General features: G+C 36.8%; 1 protein-coding gene across 16 annotated transcripts in view; it reads left to right on the top strand.

Moving 5' to 3' along the window:
- The window catches only part of PLEKHA5 (pleckstrin homology domain containing A5), a 176519-nt gene that overhangs the window by 99383 nt on the left and 58727 nt on the right, over window positions 1-18409 (top strand). For 15 of the 16 annotated variants that reach the window (XM_062591289.1, XM_062591296.1, XM_062591378.1 and 12 more), the window contains 4 exons: window positions 3804-3887; window positions 4880-5000; window positions 11419-11523; window positions 13985-14057. In XM_062591289.1, coding sequence (XP_062447273.1) covers window positions 3804-3887; window positions 4880-5000; window positions 11419-11523; window positions 13985-14057 — 383 coding nt within the window. Of the gene's footprint in view, window positions 1-3803; window positions 3888-4879; window positions 5001-11418; window positions 11524-12381; window positions 12442-13984; window positions 14058-18409 lie in introns of those variants that run through there. The other variant, XM_062591387.1, reaches the window with a different exon arrangement.

The raw sequence follows: 18409 nt of genomic DNA on the forward strand, positions 1-18409 counted from the left end.
ACTAACTGCTGCCAAGGCTTGAAATGTCCACGGGAGTGGATTGGGAAGAAAAATTTAAAAAATCGTGAGAAGGAGGTCAAAGTGTCCTGATAAATTGGTATCAGTTGTGTTGTACTGAGATAGCTGAAGATGGAAAGTGGCCCTGAGCTATTTTGGTGTGGTGGGGTTTTTTGCTTTGTTTTTATTTCTTTTGTATTAGGTCACTGTTCAGGACCACTACTGAGATTAAGAACTGGATATTATCTTGATACATACAAGCACTATGATTTATTTTCTATTGAAATGCGTATTTGTAATGTCATCTTAGCCAGTTGCGCTGACTTTTGGAACTCAACACCTCCCAGGGGCAAATATTAATGAGTAGTAGTTCATGCCACATACTGAGTCTGCAGAGTACACTCATGAATATAAATAAAACACACAGGCAGTTTTTCCCCCTTTTTGGCTCTAGAATTTAACATACCATTAATACAACCTAAGTAAGGATGCTAAAACAGTAAGAGTCAGTTATTTCCTTTGGTATAAGCCCAGCAGTGTATGTATATAGCTACTCTGGTTGCTCTGGTGTTATCGAGAACCTTTTGGAGAGAGAAGGAAGAGCAGTATTATTTTCGTGTGTCTTGGAGGCTGTATCTCTGCGTAAGCAAGTAAATTAATACACTGGCTTCCAGCTGCTTGTATCAAAATTACTCAGTTGTTACAACCTAGTAAAAGTACAGACACAAATATGCGGAATTGGAAGTCTGAATTATAGACTGGAGATTATGTAAAGCTAAAATTCTCTGATATTAAGCAAAAAGATTTTGCTTTATTTCCACCGAGATGTAATAATGGTATGTATTGTTAAAAAGTGCTATCTAAAATGTTAAGCGTATATGGGGACCCAGAACGAAATTTTGTGGATAATTGAGTGACTGTCTGAATTGAATGTCACGAAGGTTGTGAATATCGAGTGGTAGCTCTTAATGAAGTTAGTCCTAGTCTGCAAGATTAAGTTCAAAATAAATGCCTTCACCTACTGTTGTGTAGGCAGGTTGTGAAAATAATTATCAAGATACTCTACATCTTATACAGTATTTGGAGGAGTCTTGTCAAAATACAAGCTAAATTAACATCAAAAATGCAGTATTTTGGATGAGTAATGATAAAGTTTTTAATGGAAGTATTTAAAATCTATCTAGTTAAATGTGCTTACAGCAGTCATACTTTTTAGCACAAGTTGAATTTTCAGTGGTCACTCAAAAGACCCTGTTTGCATCAAAGCGCAAGAGAAAAAGATTTTTTTTATCTTTCTATTTTTAGTATGAAGTGACTATAAAAATATCATAATACTAGAAAAAATATTTTACGGCCCACCGAATTTCGTGTCCCTGTTGTTGTTTTTTGCATTTTTTATCAGATTAGATAAAATGTCAGCTACACCTCTATACATCTTGACATTAGATTTAGTAGTAAGGAAAACGGCATTTTGCCCCAAAATATTTCAGTATTTTTGGAATACTGTCTGTGTACGTGACTTTAGATTGAATCAAAATATTCTTACGTCAGTTTGTGTCATTGCGTTCCTCTTTCTCTCCCTTTTTTCCTCCTACTTCGCGTTTTCCCTTCTGGCTTTGTATGACCTCCCTTTAGGACCTCTGACTTTTGCCTGCTCCCGTGCCAACATGCACCAGTTGTGCTTGCCCAGAACACAGGCTGTGCCGCCTCTCTCGCAGCTCTGAGTACCAATGGTCTTTGAGCAACAGTCCCGATGGCTTGTTTTTATGTTTCTGGATGTCAGCTGATAGCGAGCTGTCAAGGCTTAACACAGACAAGTCTGCAACGTTGGGGGAGAGTTGCACACTGCTGGGGCATTTCCTATTATTTTTAATTTTTTTTTTAAGTTTCCTTTTTTTTTAATTTCTATTTCATCTTTAACTTGGTGTGAGAATTTCTGAAATGTTTGGGAGAATGAAAAGGAAGGTTTTGGTAATTAGTAAAAAGAGGGATCACAAAAAAATGGGTGTTTTATCAGGAATCCTTTTAATTTTAGTTCTCTGCAGCCTGGGCCATTTTCACTTGAATGGCACTGTAGGAGCCTGGCGCATGTGTGCTCAAGGGGTCTCTCGCTGGGCCCCTCTTTGAATGGATGCACTTTTATAACAGAAGCTTGTTTGGAAGCTAAACTTACAGCTCTTCTGAATCTAGTGAGAAGATAAAATACCGGAGTTTGTTAGCTCATTAGTTAAGCTCCATAACATCCATCCGTTACCTTTATGATCTGACGGTTGAGGTTTGTGCAGATTGATCCAAATGCCCGTCGTCCACGAGCGTAGCCGAAATGTTGCATTCGGCTTTTGCGCAGAGGGAGCGTATGATTAGTCTTGCTCTAGAATTGCCAAGTGATCGTGACCCGAAGGAATTTCCAAGAAACCAGCAGGATGTGAAGCTCGCCGTGTTGAATCGAAGGTGTTTGGGGAAGCAGGAGGGGCAGGAAGTGTAACGTTTGCAAGCTGAGCTGTGCTTTATTGTCTAAAAGCTAAAGAAGAGTCCACGGGGCGGTGAAGAGGTAGCTGTTAGGGAGAAGATGGCACTCAGAGCTGCTCTTCTGTACCTCCTCTGGTACCTTGCAACTGAAGCAGATTGTTTTTTCCCTCCGTGTTTGTTCTCTATCCAAGAATATTTTGCAAGGTTGAAATTGTGATAAAAAGAGCATTGCGTTCTAGAAGATACCTTGCATACGTGGAAAAAATTGTTATCGTGTATTTTGGATAAGTAGATTATTTTGCAGATGTAAATACTATCAAAAGGGATTATTGTTTCTTTATGGTTTATAATATTTATTTCAGATATTGCAGAGTGTTTTGTATTATACCAAAATACTCTCTTGATTGTGTATGTTATTTGAAGCATTAGAAGCATGAGAGAGGTGAGTTATGAAGCAGTTTGGAAATACCGGTACACCTTTGCTGCCTTCTCGCTAAATTTTGGGGCCTGATCGCTCTCGGGGGGTGGGGGGTTATTGCCGTTGAGCCACCCTTTGCTCCTCGCGGGAGCGCGGTCTCGCCTGCGTGACAGTCGGCAGCTCGGCGCTGGCTGGCCCGGCTGCGCTCTTAGCGCGACCGCAGCTCGCGTGCGAGCCGGGACCCGGCAGCCCCCGTGTGCGTGAGGAACGCGATGCAGCTGCCAGCTGACGGACGCGTCCTGGCAGCGAGGGCGACTCCTCTTCTTCCCTTCCCTGGCTGGTTGCGATGGGTGGCTGACGCGCTGCAGTCGAAACGTTGGAGGTTGGACACCACGCGCCACTTCAGTCACTTTATCCGTACCCTCTGAAATTTCTAAGTGAGCAGTGTCAAACTCTGCGCTAGAAGAAAATTGCTTTTAATGTGTTGTTATTCTACCCCTACAGAACAGTTAATGTCTTGTTTATGTTTAACTTTCCCTGGTTAGCTGAAATCCCATTTAAGAACGTATAAAGACTCTGCTGGAGTTAATTGCCAGTGATCCTATCTATATATGAGCTAGTAACATTCTTCTCTAGTGCTTAAAGTTGGAAGCGTTAACCAACACAGTGCAAATGTTCAGCATCCAGCTCCAGGGTATTTGTGACAGCTCTCTGATTCTTTAAATCATTCTTTTTATGAGTGTGTGTGTGTGTGTGTGCGTGCATGCGCATAGGTTATGAAAAGAAACAGGCAGTTACATGCCATCGTGAAATATTTGCAGTTACTTTCATTGGACTTACATACTTGATGTACTGGATTTTTGGAGTTGAAAAGTTAAATATCTAGTGTCTATATAAGCTTCTTATTTCTCTTCCACAGTCATAATGAGCGAAAAGTAACCTGCAAACATCCAGTAACAGGACAGCCCTCCCAGGACAACTGTATTTTTGTTGTGAATGAACAGTAAGTGACATCTGTTTAAGGCTATAAAATTCATGTATATTAAAGTGTGTTAATAAGGTAGTATGCTTCAGTGATTTCTAATTGCAAAATTTTATTTTTCCCAAGCATATACAAGGAGTTTTTTTAATTATATGAAAGTAATACTTAATACTATTTTTTAAGGTAAAAACCATAGCCCAGATTGATTACAATAGAACTACATTGGGTATAATTGTGTGGATTTCCATTTGTCACTTGACTTATTCAGCTCTAGTTTTGGCAAACAGCCTATGGGTTTTTTTTTTTTAATAATCCAGTAAGTTAACAACAAGGAATCTATTTTTGAATCATATAGGGAGCATCAAGTGTATTTAATTTACCTTATTTTGCCTAGTAGTCTCTTCTCATTTGTTTACCTTCTTGGCCAATCTAGACACTTTCTGAATAGCTGAGTAATGAGTTGTTTTGCTGCCTTTGCATTAATTTTGTAGCATATACAACAGAGTCTTTCCTGAAAATTTAAGCATTACGAGAAAGCGTGCATCGCAATCATACCTGACCCCAAGATATTATGTGTGGCCAGGTATTGGGTGTCCTGTTGCCCACCATTAGTGCAACGCTGGAAATAGAGTGAGACTATTCAAGACTGAGAGACTCGGAATATGAGAAATGGAACAAACATGAGTGCTTTCATGCAAGTGGGTCAAAGCCAAATGGGGTCTTTGAAGATCATTTCCTCCCCTTTCTACCTCATGCTCGTAGCTGTCTTTTTCTCTCCCACCAGCCCCTTACAATAATAGAGAATTCATCTGTGATAAATTTAAGTTTTCCTTTGCTATGTAATTTAATGGCTTTTTTAAAACACAGTGCAAGTACCTTTACAATGAAATGTGAATTGCTTTAAAAATAGGAAAAGTAGGACACAGTTCCTATTAGGCAACATCTAGGAATGCTTTTTAATAGCAGTTTGAACACACAGCATGTTCTAGTGCTATTACATATTCTATTTTCAGGACTGCTGCAGCTATGACATCTGAAGAAAAGAAGGAGCGACCAGTAAGCATGATATGTGAAGCAACTAACTATAATTTGACATCAGATTATGCTGCTCATCCCATGAGCCCTGTGGGCAGAGTAAGTCTTTGTGTCCAAATTAAATTAAAAGTAAAAATACTCAATTATTTCAAAAGGTACTAGTGTGCTATTCACAGAGAAACTTTGTTATTGGTACTCCATGTGAAAAGAGAAACAAAGCATATATCTGTCTTAGGGCATTTTACTCTTTTCATGTTTAATTTGGAAACTCAGGTGTCCGAAACAAATTATCACTGAAGCTGCAATTTTTGTCAGAGGTGGTGGATCTTGTGACTTGCACCTACTTAAATTGTTTATGGTGTCTAACCTTTCCAATCAAATTAGTGTGAAATAGCACAATTTTGAGCGACTGCTCAGACATCTGGGTAAGCATCGTCGTGGCAATTACTAGAAGTACAAACAGTTGACTAGATTTTTTTTCAAGTAAAACTCAGAAAATTGTAATTGTTTCTAAGTGGTTACAAGAGAGTTGAGTGTTGACCATGTGGTAGGAATTCAAGTGCATGCATCATGACTCGCAGGTATTGGGATGGAAGTAGAAGTCCTGGATTTCATTCATAGGTTGCCCTAGCTTCATTCTGTCCCAGTTTTTCCCTTTATCCAACTTCTGGAAAGGTTAAAGTAAATCTCCAGACATCTATCCACATGATGGATTCAATACTATGTACTTTAAGATTGTTGAACTAAGCCAGTGAGACTATTGTGTGCATTTTTCATTTTTTGAGAGCCTTCATAAAAGAAAAGTGCACTTACTGCATAATTAAGGATTTTACTTAAGTTTCGTCATTATAAGTCAAGCAGTCTTTTGCAAAAAATAGAACACCAAGTTGAAAGTGATTAGAGATAAGAGCCTTGTAATGTCTTCTACTTGGCAGGTAACATTTAAAAGAAAAAAACCCAAAATATATATAGTTTTGCTAAGCATTGAAAACGTTAATGTGGAAAAGTGTGGCAGATAATCCAGTCTGGAAGAGAAAATATAGTTTGGCATGCCTGCAGATTCCTTAGTTTTCGAAAGCTTGGATAGAAATAATTCATTTTGCATGTTATAGAAAAGAAACACTGTGAGTTTGCATATAGAAAAGGCTGCATTAAGTGTGTTTTTGAAAGTTCTTTTTTGTTACAAATATCTCCTTAGCCAGGCAGAATCCTCGACCTACATTTGAAAACCATTATTTTGAGAAGAATTTCCTAGCTTTGAAGGAGTGCATTAATCTATCAATGTTGCTGGGAAAGAAAGTCACAGGGGAACTGTCAGTAGTAACCAAATAGTCTCAAGTTCAGTAAAGTCATGGCTAAGTCCATAACTGTCAGGGAAGCCAGTTTAAAAGCAGAAATGAACAACAACAACAACAAAAAAAACCTCAAAAACATTCAGTCTTTTTCTTGGAGTTGTAGTGATGACATTGATTGTAGTAAGAGTTATATAGAAAATGAGTTATAACAGAACTGACTAGGAAGCACTTTCAGGTTAAATGGAGGAAGTGAATTCCAGTGTGGGAACACATGTTTTTCAAATACATTTTCATACTCCTCTTTCAAATGAGCAGTTAAAAGAATGCCCTTTAGCATGTTTGTTTCGTAGTATTTTAGAAGGAAATTGAGATTGCTACAGGGTAATTATTGTAATTTTATTTTAAAGAAACACAGACTTTCATGCTTCTTCTCATCTCTCCTAACCCTTATTCCAGTTACTAAATACAATTAAAATATTAATGAGATTAATGTGACTGTATGTGCAATTATTGTTCATCAGTTTCAAATGTAAACTTGTCTGAATTGCTGTTACATCATTTTAATTGTTTTGTTTTCAGGAGATGAATATTTGCAAAGTAGAACCAAACCACAGCTAATATTAGTCAGCCTTTTTTTTTAGTAGCTCTTCAAGGCTAGCGGGTTGAATAAGATAAGTGAAAAGATAACTGTTTAGAAATCACCTGCGGGTTTTACCTGGATGCCACAACTAATTTTCTTCTGTGCTTTTGTTGTTCATCTCTCTGACAGTAAACCTGAAATTCTTGAGCTATCATGTCAAAATTTGAATATAATATGTGGAAGTTCTGTGTACAGCAGCACAAGAAAAGAAGTAAGATACTGATGAGGAAAGTAAATTATGGAACAGAAGAATGCTCCATGTATTAGCCACAGTTATCTTTTTAGGTGGTTCTGTTTGCAGAGGAAAGTCATGAACACATCTAATATTAGAAAATAATGAGGAATTGAGATAAAAATTCTTCTAGTACAGCTAAATTTTCAGGCAGTTGAAGAATGTGGAAATATGTTCTCACTTTAATTTATGCTAATTGATCTAGAATAGGGAGGCACTTTTTCCTTTGTGCCAGAAATACTTGTCTAATGCTGCTGCCTAGAGACTAATACAAAAGATGAGGTGAGGCAAAACCAGTCTCTCCTTGGTAGAAGTCTTCTCTTCCTTCCCCACTATATAAACGATGCTGGCCAAATAATACAGTAAAGTTCTGATCAGAGTGCTCTGTTAAGTGCTACTTTCTTCCTTGTTAGCCTGAAGTATATTTCTAAATTGGGAGTCACTAGCACAGACTTCAGGCTGCAGGAAGGATTTGTGTAGGCTTGTGATTGCTACAAGAGATGTGTATTTCCAGCCTTCTTTTTAAAATGAAGTAGTAGTTTTTGCAATTGCAGTTCTTTTTATTTTGTATTTAAAATCCTTATCTAGACAAATGTGGTTGTGTGTCCTGAACTGCATTTAGGATATCAGCTTTTTAATGTGTGAATAAAATAAGCAATATAACCAGTGCCCACCCTGCCACAGCTCTTCTCCTCCGTTCTTCATGACTGTCCTGACCATCAGCAGACCAACACTAATGATTTTCTTTTAGTAACTGGAATGGAGTATTAGCCTAAGACAATTGCTGCAGAGCTCCTTGTGTCCCATTTGCAGCTAGGACATAGGGCAATTTGTTTATGAATATTCATCGTTTTGTTTCTAGGTATTTATAGAATGCTCAAGCCAGTCCAGCTTTAAATGGCTAGTTTAGTTATAGCCATGCGTGTTGCATCAGGTTTCAGATGAATAAGAAGTTTTAGAGTAATAGTCATGAGGTGGAAGGAGGGGGATGTGTGTGTGTGCATGCAGGGTCAAATGTGTAGAGCAAAAACTTAGCACTCAGGGCTGATTATCCGTATTATTTGTGTTTTGGTGGCTTAACTGCAGGGCTAGTTGAGTAGTGCTCCTTGTGCATCTTCAATTTTAGTTTTTTCCAGAGAAATCCAGTTTGGTGTACAATACAAACCAGTGCACGGTTGGGGGGGGATGATTGGGAGACCATTCCAATGCAAGCTGAAATGATGAGACAGAAACGTGCGTAGTTCATGAAGAACTGCAATAGTGGAAAGTGTAGAAATTGCCTATAAAATCAAGAAGGTAGCATCATGGTGGTTTGTGGTTTGGAAGATCACCTAAGCCTTAAAGACTAGAAACACATTTTTAAACATAAGTCGAATATGGAAAAAAAATTAATTCCCTTTTTGTTTGACTTCATATGCGGAGAATTTCCTATTTGTTTATCAGTTAGATTCTCAATCCTTGTTTTTGAAATACGGAAAAAATAAGTTTTGTGTTAATCTATTTTTGAGTTAATTGAAGTCCATTTGATAGATAAATTTAGTAGTTCTGAAACTGAGGAAGAAATTTTGGTAAATTCTGTGTCACCTACCAGCTAGGCAGAGAGCAGCTTACAGAGTAATTGAGTGTGCAGCCCCAGGTGCTGACTGATCTGTTGCTCAGAGTTCAGAACCCTGCTAGCGTTGGTTTTCTCCAGGTAGGGGAAAGTGTGGATATCAGTGTCTGGATTTTTTATTCGCTTTCTCAGTGCTTGAACTGTATTGGGTCCCATAGGTTCAGCCTTCAGAGGCATCACGGCAGGTGTGATTATTCCTCAAGAACAAGAGTCAGATGGTACCAGATGTGCCTTTCTTTGCCTTCTTCAGAAGCCAGATCTGAGCGATATGTCCTGTGAGCTATATTTTTAGTGCTGGACAGTGAAAAGTATTAGAACCCCTTCATTTTTTCCTTCTTTCCTTATTTCCTGTTTCCCCAGTTTGAGATATATTAGATATATGCATGTGAGGGAGCATGAGATGGCCAGGGGATCCTGGGCATGATGAGACGAGGTAAAGAGGAGGATATGATTTTACAAGTTTGAGGAGTGTTAATTAGTTAAATATATTCCTCTGATAATCCAGTATCCTAAAATACTTCTGTCCTGAGGCTCTGAACTGCTTGAGAACAGATACCCTTTTTACGCAGTGTGTGGTAAAATAATGGCATGAGTCATCTAGAGTGTTCTGTGTAATAACTAAAATTAGAAAACACTTGTGATGCTCTATTCAATTAATGGAAGTTTGTATTCACCATTGATAAGATGTATAATTAACCCTTCCTGAGCTCAGTGAAATTGGAGACAATCTGGTTTGTTATCAGACCTGCTGAAGGGAAGTCTATTTAAATGACCTGAATTTGTTAGGAGACTTGATACTAGTAGTACTAAGGTGGTTTGTGTTTTCAGAAGCATCCCTAATAAGTTAACTGTTCTACAAGCACAGGAAATCTGGAACACTCCTGAAAGGTTTTTGAACTTTTAATACCAAATAATAGTGCAGGTATGAGTTCTATAAATTGCTCATCCATGTCTTGAAGCAGCTCTTGTGCTATGTGCCGGTATTGTGGCCATGAAAGTTAACTGAATGGGATATAGAGTTAATCTTATGTGCTCTGCATTGTTATCAGTTAATCTTTTTTACAGCTTCATAATTTGAGCCATACAGATTTTGGACTGTTGCTACAGAGCTATCAATTCTGTTAATTTATCTTGGCATCTTACAAACCTTCATCCGTTCTGCAGTGGTAGAATTTTGCAGATAAAAATGCTAAAAGTTTGAACTTTAATTTTGAATTATTTTTTTCAATTACTAACTCTGTTTCATTTTCCAAACTGAGGACAGTCAAATTTCTGTATCTCAAGGTAATTTAAAAACACCCTATTATTTTATATCCCCACCTGTTCTTTAAAAAAGAAATACAAAACAACTATGTTTTGCTTTATACACGTCTGTTTTAAATCTATGATACCATGGAAGTTTTTGTAAGATCATTCTTTTTAAACTAAGCAATTTTGTATTCTTCAGTGAATGGAGTGGTATTATTGGCAAAAGCTGCCCATCATTTTGAATTCAGTTGTCAATTTAGAATTTTTAATTAACTATGAAGTTCTCTCTGAAGCATGTGTAAAACAGCTCAGGGCTGTGGTGAACATTGAGAAAGAATTTCGACAGAGAAACCCCACACTGTAATTCGCTACAAAAACTGATAGGGAACATACTTGTTTAGCCTTCCTATCTGAGGATCTCTTTTAGGAACTCTGCTTAACCTTATCATTAGTTAAATGCCTTAGTGGTAGGGAGGGGAAGCTGAAGCACTGGGTTATATAGTCTAAATTAAAGTGGTGGATTTGGAGCAGGGCCAAGAACGCAGCTTGAAAAACTTACTTCGGCAAACTTTACGTGTGCATTATGGAAATTGCCACACTGCTTGGCCTAAATTCTTACAGAATTGAAAACAAAAATAAATGTTTAGCTACTTTAATCACAGAACAAGCTTTCTAAATGTGAACTGAAAAGAATGAAGTGTGAATAGCAAATTACTGTAGCTTTCTTTATGCCTCTTCCCATTTCTTTTAATTTCTGATGTGGAAGAGGAATGAAATCCAAGATAGGTTATTTATCCTCTTTCTCTTCTTAACCATCTAGGATCATTTGCATAGCTATAACAATGTGAAAGGTGTGGCACAAAAAAGCACTGGAGTTACAGGGCAAAAGGCTTCAAAGTAAGTTCTAGAGCAAGCAGGTAAAATAATCAATATTCAAACTAATCAAAAGATCATAGAGGGAAAGGATCTTGAGAAGAAAGAGAATAAAAAAAAATTATGGTATATATTACGAAAGGTGGGAGACCTAGTGAGAAGTCTTAGAATTGCACCTTGTGGAAATCTGAGCACATTTGTAAGGGCTTTGATGCAAGCAGAAAACAATAGAATTTTCTTGCCCAAATGATTTTTTTTCTATTATTAATATTAACTCTATTAGTTTTAATTCTCTCTTTACAGTTTGGTAAAATTTCTACCTGCTTTATGAGAAGATCAGATAGGTATTTATTTTTTCTTCTTGCCAAAGAAGAAAACTTTTTAAGTGCTTGTCTTGGGAGTTGTCTTTGTATTTCCTACAGAGGGAAAAAGAAATGCTGAAGTCAGCAGAACCATCATAATAATTATTTATCTAAAAAAAAAGAATGTGTTTCATATTCTGCAAACCTCCGGAGAGGCACTCATAAGGAAAATAACATAAAGAAAAGAAAATACATTATGATTTTTCTAAATTTAACAGATATTGACGTTTCTTTAACTTGTTCTATTTAACTTAGACATCTCGATCTTCAAAGAAGGTTCATAATTTTGGAAAGAGATCAAACTCAATAAAGAGGAATCCTAATGCACCTGTAGTCAGACGTGGCTGGCTCTACAAGCAGGTACTCCCCACCCCCTTCCTTCCTTTTTCTTTTTCTTTTTTTTTTATTTTTATTTTTGTAAGGTGTCTAATGTATAAAGAATAGCCATTTGTGTAAAATATAATGGTAGGATTATTAGAGTGAAGCTACAAATCAGGAAGAACTGATGCATTTTTTTAAATTAATTATAATTAGCTACTTACTGGATAAAATTCTGATGAGTAAGGGCATTAGACAGCTACAGAATACTGGTGTATTTTATCTGTGTTTCTCTCCAGAATACCCACAGGGCTTAAATCTAGATGGATACTGGTAAAATGATGAATTTTTCTGGTAAAATGATGAATTTTTCACCATGATGATCTCACTTTTTATTCTGAGATGCTTTGCACTGAATTTCACGTGTGGAAAGCTACAAATATGTAGCTAAAGCAACTTAGCAGAATGCTTTAAAGATTCTTGCTATTATATATATCTCTTGGTTCATGTCAAACCAGTAGAGAAATATTCCGAATGCATATTCAGCACAAGTTAGTTGAGAAATGTCACTTCTCTAAATAATTGTGTATTGTTTTAATATTAAAAAGCCCATGTTAGTGCACAATTATGTTATTTTACTAATAAGAAGAGATATATTTTAAGATGTATGCCATTGGATACAGTTTATATGTAAAATGTTTTAAATGCTATGATGTTTGATTGTTTTTTGTAAGAAATGAAAACTGTATATTTTCATGTAGTAGTAGCTGGGAGTCAACTTATCAAGAGTTTTGCCAATCAGTACTACCCTCAGAAATCTACAAGCTTTCAGAAATTCACAGTGAAAGCCCATGAAGGTTTCTCTTTGGTTGTAAAATAACATTGCTTTGTTTATCTCAGGACGTTCTATTTCACTGCATGTAATGCCATCCTTCTGTAATTTTTCTGCCAACTTTGAGCCCAGAATCGACCTTTTTTGAAGGTACTTACTGAGAAGTTGTTACAGCATTGTCACAGGCAAGAAGAAAGAATGATAAATACACTGGTACTGAAAGGATTTACTTTAAAGTAGGAAAGAATTTAAACTATGGGAACCGTGTAATCACCCTGTGTGCCTATCTACTATGTGTAAACAAGGCAGAAAAATCATTCCTCGAGCTTTTCATTGCCTTTCAGAATTTTACAGGTGGCCATGTTGCAACCTGTTGATATTTTGAGTGACAGGATAAATGCAGTGTTACACAATAGTCTCCTTAAAAAGTCTATCAAAGGGATTGAGGTAACTCTTTATACTGAAGAATTTGGGGTATTTTCAAATGCTGAAGTTGATTTTTGTGACCAGTGCCCTTGGGGGCAGGGGTGCCGCATCCTGAGCTGCTGCTAAGTTAGTGACCTTGGCAGGGAGGTGAGGAAGCTGGTTCCCGGCTTTGTGTCTGCCTTTCCAACTGTGAAATAGGAGGTGACTGCTATAGACAGCACTTCCAGACTTCATTACTGTTTGTTAAAACACTTTGAAGTCCTCAGAAGTAAGGTGCTATGAAATGCCCCGTTATCCTATTTATGAAAACTTCGGCGGCAAAGGGTGTATCTCTCTCTCTCTCTCTCTCTCTTTTCTTTATTTTTAAACTTTTTCTCAATATTTTTTTCCTAGCTAATGTTTGCTTTCTCCTTTATTCTCCCTCTTTCAGCTCATTGCCCCCCACCAAGAAGAGCAGAGCCTGAAGTAAGAGGCTAAAAGTTATGCTGACTTTTTTCAAAAAAAAAAAAAAAAAAGAAAAGAAAAGAAAAGAAAAAAAAAGAAAAAAAAATTAGTTGAGTGTATGCAAAGCTCTGGATTTCATTACAGAATCCTTCTTCTTGGTTGTCACAGAAAAACCGTTCACTACAAGAATATTGATAATTCACACATACCTTTCTTCCTGGAACAGATTAACATATTTATTAAATCTGATTCTACCAGGATGTACACTCTGAGTGCTTCAGCTTATTTACACTGCGGTAGTGGTGGCAGTCTTTCATTCTGAGCTGTGCAGTGCAAATTAGTTATAAAAGAAAATGAAATTGCTTTAGGAATAAACTTTATATGGGAAAGAAATTTGCTTTAACTATGTAAGTGGTAGTAGAGGATGAAGTTTAGCAGATAGTTTCCTCAGAAAGCAACAAAGAAGGATTTTTGTTTTTAAGTTTCACCGTGCTCATTTCCTTTTAAAAAAGTATATTTAATTTTACTGTTAACTGTACAACAGTTAGTAGTTTCTAGCTTGTTAAAATAACGGGCTCTCATTTAATTCCTGAATTATGTTAACTTCAGGCCTCCTGGATTATCATCTTGGTGTTCAGTAGCAGGTCTATGATAAGAAATCATAGATGCTTAAAACATGCACTAAGCCTAGAAAATGAACAACTAGCACAACACTGCCGTTACGTAGTACACACTTTATTTTATGACCTGTTTACTGTTAACAGCCTGAAAGTTCTTGTTTGATCTCTTTGACTAATACAGGACAGTACTGGAATGAAGCTGTGGAAGAAACGGTGGTTTGTGCTCTCAGATCTGTGTCTCTTCTATTACAGAGGTAAATTTCATTTGGGAAAGGTTTATTAATTTCACAGGAAGCACAAAAAATGCAGACTTCATTAAAATGAAGTCTGTAAGGGCCCTAATGTAAATTTTAATTTTTATTTTCATTGCAATTTAAAGTCTTTTAAAGTAAATTTTGACCTTCTACATAAATAGAGGATAAAAGAAGCTGTTGCTTAACTTGCTGGATAAAATAATGGTGTAGCTATCTGTATCCTGGCCTGGTATATATATCTTTTTCTCTTCCTTTCTTAATTAATGATTTCACATAATTGCTTCCTGCCTTTCAGGTATGTCCAAAGGGCAAATCTAGTCACAGCCACCTCTTTAGTACATTCATATTCTGGGTTGTAGTTTTTTCACTACTTCTGTTGCTATGAAGTATATAGGCCAAGTTAAATCTGACTTCTCATGCAAATTAAGTATCTGAAAAGGGAACATGAAAGGGATAGGGAAGGAGGGCTGAAACTCTGGCTTTGGACAGATAGAGGGGATATATGTGCCTTTTGGAAATCCAGTAACTGTTCGTTAGTACTTGCTAAGTGAAATGTTGTTTTATATGAGTGGAGTCTCTGCTATATTTAGAACAAAAAAGAAGTCTGCTAGTACCTTTATGTAGCTGCATCAAGCTTATCTTAATGGGAAAATTTAGCTACTTGTAATTCTAGTCTGGAGATCTGTATGTTAGATTACTGATCTCTTCACTATGGCAGATGAACTGCAGTACACCTGAGAGGATAAACAAGTAGGATTTGTGTGTATGGAAATTCATTCAATTCTGAAATAAGTTGTACAGTAGTATTTGTTTAATGAGGACCAAGAGCAAAATATGTGGAAGTGAACAATAAAAGCCACCTGCAGCCTTATGAAGGATATATGGGTAAAAAAGAGTTTCAATTTGTGATGAGAGACGTTGTAGTTGGTATAAGTAGTGTTGATGCTGATAGTGCTGCAGGCAGTGATTGATGAAATTAAAATGCTGTTCTGTTAAAAGTGCAGCATGTCTCTGTGCTAATCAAGACAAATCAGGCCATGAAACATAAAAGCTCTCTTTTTGTAACTTCTTATTAGTTTATAAATTCCAGATCATTGGAATATAATCATTAGAATTCAGTTCTTTATCCAAAAAAAAAAAAAAAAAAAAAAAAGTATGTTGTTGGCTAAACCACTGCTGAGTCAAAATTAGGCTGTAATTTCAGTCATGGAGACATTGGTTGTGCTATAATGATACTGTATTTAGTTAAGTAGTCGTTTCACATTGTGTGGTTTCTCTTGCAGGATTTTCTTATTTTAAACAAGCCTTAAAGCTTTTTCTTCCAAAGGAAATGCTGCTTTATAGTTGTGTTAAGACCAGATTAAATTGACCTGAAGATCTGTGCATGAAATACCTCACAAAAAAACAAAAACAAAGCAGCTACCAAAAATAAAATAAATCTAGGCAGCACCATAATCTTAATCCTTCCTGTGCTATATTTTAAAGTGTGCCAGATAAGCTGAAGTAGAAGCAGAATAGTCTAAATTGTTCACGTGATAAACTGAAGGATATAAGAGACTGCCTGCTTTCATGTAAGAAGGTTATTGTTAAAACAGAAGATTTTAGCACTAGAATGAAGATCTGCCATTTTTCTCCTGTATTATTCATATACTGCATACAAGTAAAGATGGGTACAGGGGCAATGCAATGTGTAGCTAGAAGCTAATCTGGTGGGAGACAAATTTTTAAAAGCTGAAAATGTAGCAGTATGCTTTAACAAATACCAGAGTCCTCCAGATATGCAGCTTCTCCATGGAAAATGTTTAATGCTTTTATATGGCGCTATGAGTGTAACTTGCTCGGAAATAAATGAGTCAAAGCATTATTTAGCAGAAGAGGAAAATAGTTCCCAAACCTGCAGTCCAAATAAAAAAAAAGAAACCTCAAATTTGCTGTGTATTCTAGGACAGGGGAAAAATGCTGTGTTTATCGAAGAGTCAGTGTTTGAGGGAGGAGGAGGGCTGGTTTCAAGTATACTTTTTAGTAGACAGTTGAGTACCTGAAACTAAATCCAACTGCTTCATTTCTTTACTACCTTTAAGTCGGAATACTTTTATACTCACAGTTCTCCAATTAACTAGCTAGCCAAGAAAGCGTAACTTTTACGTCTAGCTTATCATGTAATGCTAATATAGCTGACAAGAGCTTTTCCTGTGTAAATAACTGCAAGGAAAAATGTGGCTTTTCAGAATTCAGTGGGTTGAACAAGAACCAGGGAAATCCACATATATGATACATTCTTTTTGTGGTGTTTATATGTATTCTTCTGTAGTTCATTTAACTCTACCAGTATTAATTTTCTGTGCTTGAAATTTCAGAATATCTATTTTTCACGTTAATTACATAGATACTGCTCATAAATGAGTGTATCTTGAACTAAGAGAACGTTTGGAGCAGTCTCTTAAAATACTGGTACAACTAAGATTGACTTTGTGAATTACATCTAATTATCCCTTTATTAAAAGCATAATTGGATTCAAAAGCTGGCTGTGACTTCCAATTAAGATACTAATTTATTGTTTTTATGTATCATTCTAAAATTGTATGTAAAACAATTTTCAGGGGAAATACTTCTTTTGTTGCAAATGATCTAGAACATATATACATTTTCACAAATAGTTGTGTGCACTGTTGTCAAAGGAAATTAAAACAATCTCCTGACTTAATACGCCATAAGTCAACAAGTGGAAGGATACGCAGATTGTCTCAAAGGCCAGCAATCAGAAACAGTATTTTAAAATACTTCTGCTCTCATAGGTATTTGTAATTTTTTACTGGATAGATAAAAGATAGGAGGTATTGTTCTTGTCACTGAATTAGAAGCTTGACCCATCTTTCAAGTTTTGAGGTCGTCTACAGGTAAGCACTGATCCACAGAAAGACTAGAGGTGAAGCTATTCATGGTGATTTCTATAAGGTAATAGATTCTGCAAGATAGCTTACCAAAACTTTCAGATCATGGGCACTTTCAGAGGGGTTTATTGTTGTTTTGGGGTTTGTTTGTTTGTTTTTATACTTGCCCATCTCAGGAAAGGGTTGAAGATGGTCATATTCAGGGCACCTCGATTTCACTACGCTTAGTAGGTTGTGGGTGTGGGAGTAGCTTTGGCTTGAGCTCCTGTTCACGGGCTTCTGGCTAACAGGAAAGTGTGGACTCACTAGATTTAGGCAGAACTTACAGTATTTGAATACAGATTAACTTTTTTTTGTTGTTTTTTGGTATTCATATTTTAGATATTGGTAACCTCAACTAAAATCAAGTAATTTTAAACATGATAAGTTAGGGCAGATAAGAACCAAAAATGTCCACCACTTACAAGTCCTTTTTGATGATTATATTCCTATTTACTTCATAAAACAAAACAACCGTAATCCTAAAGTATAATATATTGAAAATGGTCTATTTTATTAGAAATATGTATTTGAGCAGTATTGAAACACTACTTCATATCCAATTTGTTATATCAGCTGCATAAAGTGTTTGAAAAGAATTGGCTTTTCTGACCAAGGGCATCTTTTTGTATCAATGAAACCAGTATCAGTGTATTCAGTATTCATATTGTGTATGTCTATTGAGGTTCCATTACAGACTTCTGCAAATTTCTCAACTTTTATATTTCTCCATTAGTCAAAATATCTCCGTTCTGCAGTCAGAAATATTGGTGTCTCTTTTTTTTAAGAAATGCAGTCCAATTAAAATTTGTTTTTTCCGCTACAGTGACTGAATTTAGTATGAGACTTCAGAGGAAAATTTTTATATTTGTTTAGTAAAACTTTGTTGTGGTTTCCCAGAGGAAACGTTTAGAAGGGCTTCCTCAGAGTGGTAGATTTCCTGTGGCTTCCTAGCAAGAATTATACAGGTCTGACTAGTGCGAAGCACTTCCAGAAAAGGCTCTGAAGATGACAGAATCAAATTCCCTCCCAGTATCTGCTCTCATTGATGGATTTATCAAAACGGATGGGCTAATGATGTGGTAAACTCTCCTCCTGACCTCCCTCTCAGCCCACCGCGCGTTATACACGAGGGTGCCTGTGCTGCTCGCAGGCTTTCAGACTGTTCCCCCCTCCCTCGCACTGCCTCGTGCGCTGTGGTTTCGTGCAGCCCGCGGCAGCCGGGAGGGGTGGCACGAGCCCTGCGCTGACCACGCTCATCCCTGCCAGCCCTGGGTGTGCCTAAACACATCGCTCCAGCTTGGTCATTTGTAATGCTTTTGCTTCTAAGGCAGACTCGCTTGTGTTATGTTCAAAAAAAGAAAAAAAGAAAGAAAAAGAAACAACAGTTTGGAGACTGCTCATGTTTTTGTTAAATAGAG

Source organism: Rhea pennata, chromosome 1 (genome assembly GCF_028389875.1).
Source record: "Rhea pennata isolate bPtePen1 chromosome 1, bPtePen1.pri, whole genome shotgun sequence".
Classification (NCBI taxonomy): Eukaryota; Metazoa; Chordata; class Aves; order Rheiformes; family Rheidae; genus Rhea; species Rhea pennata.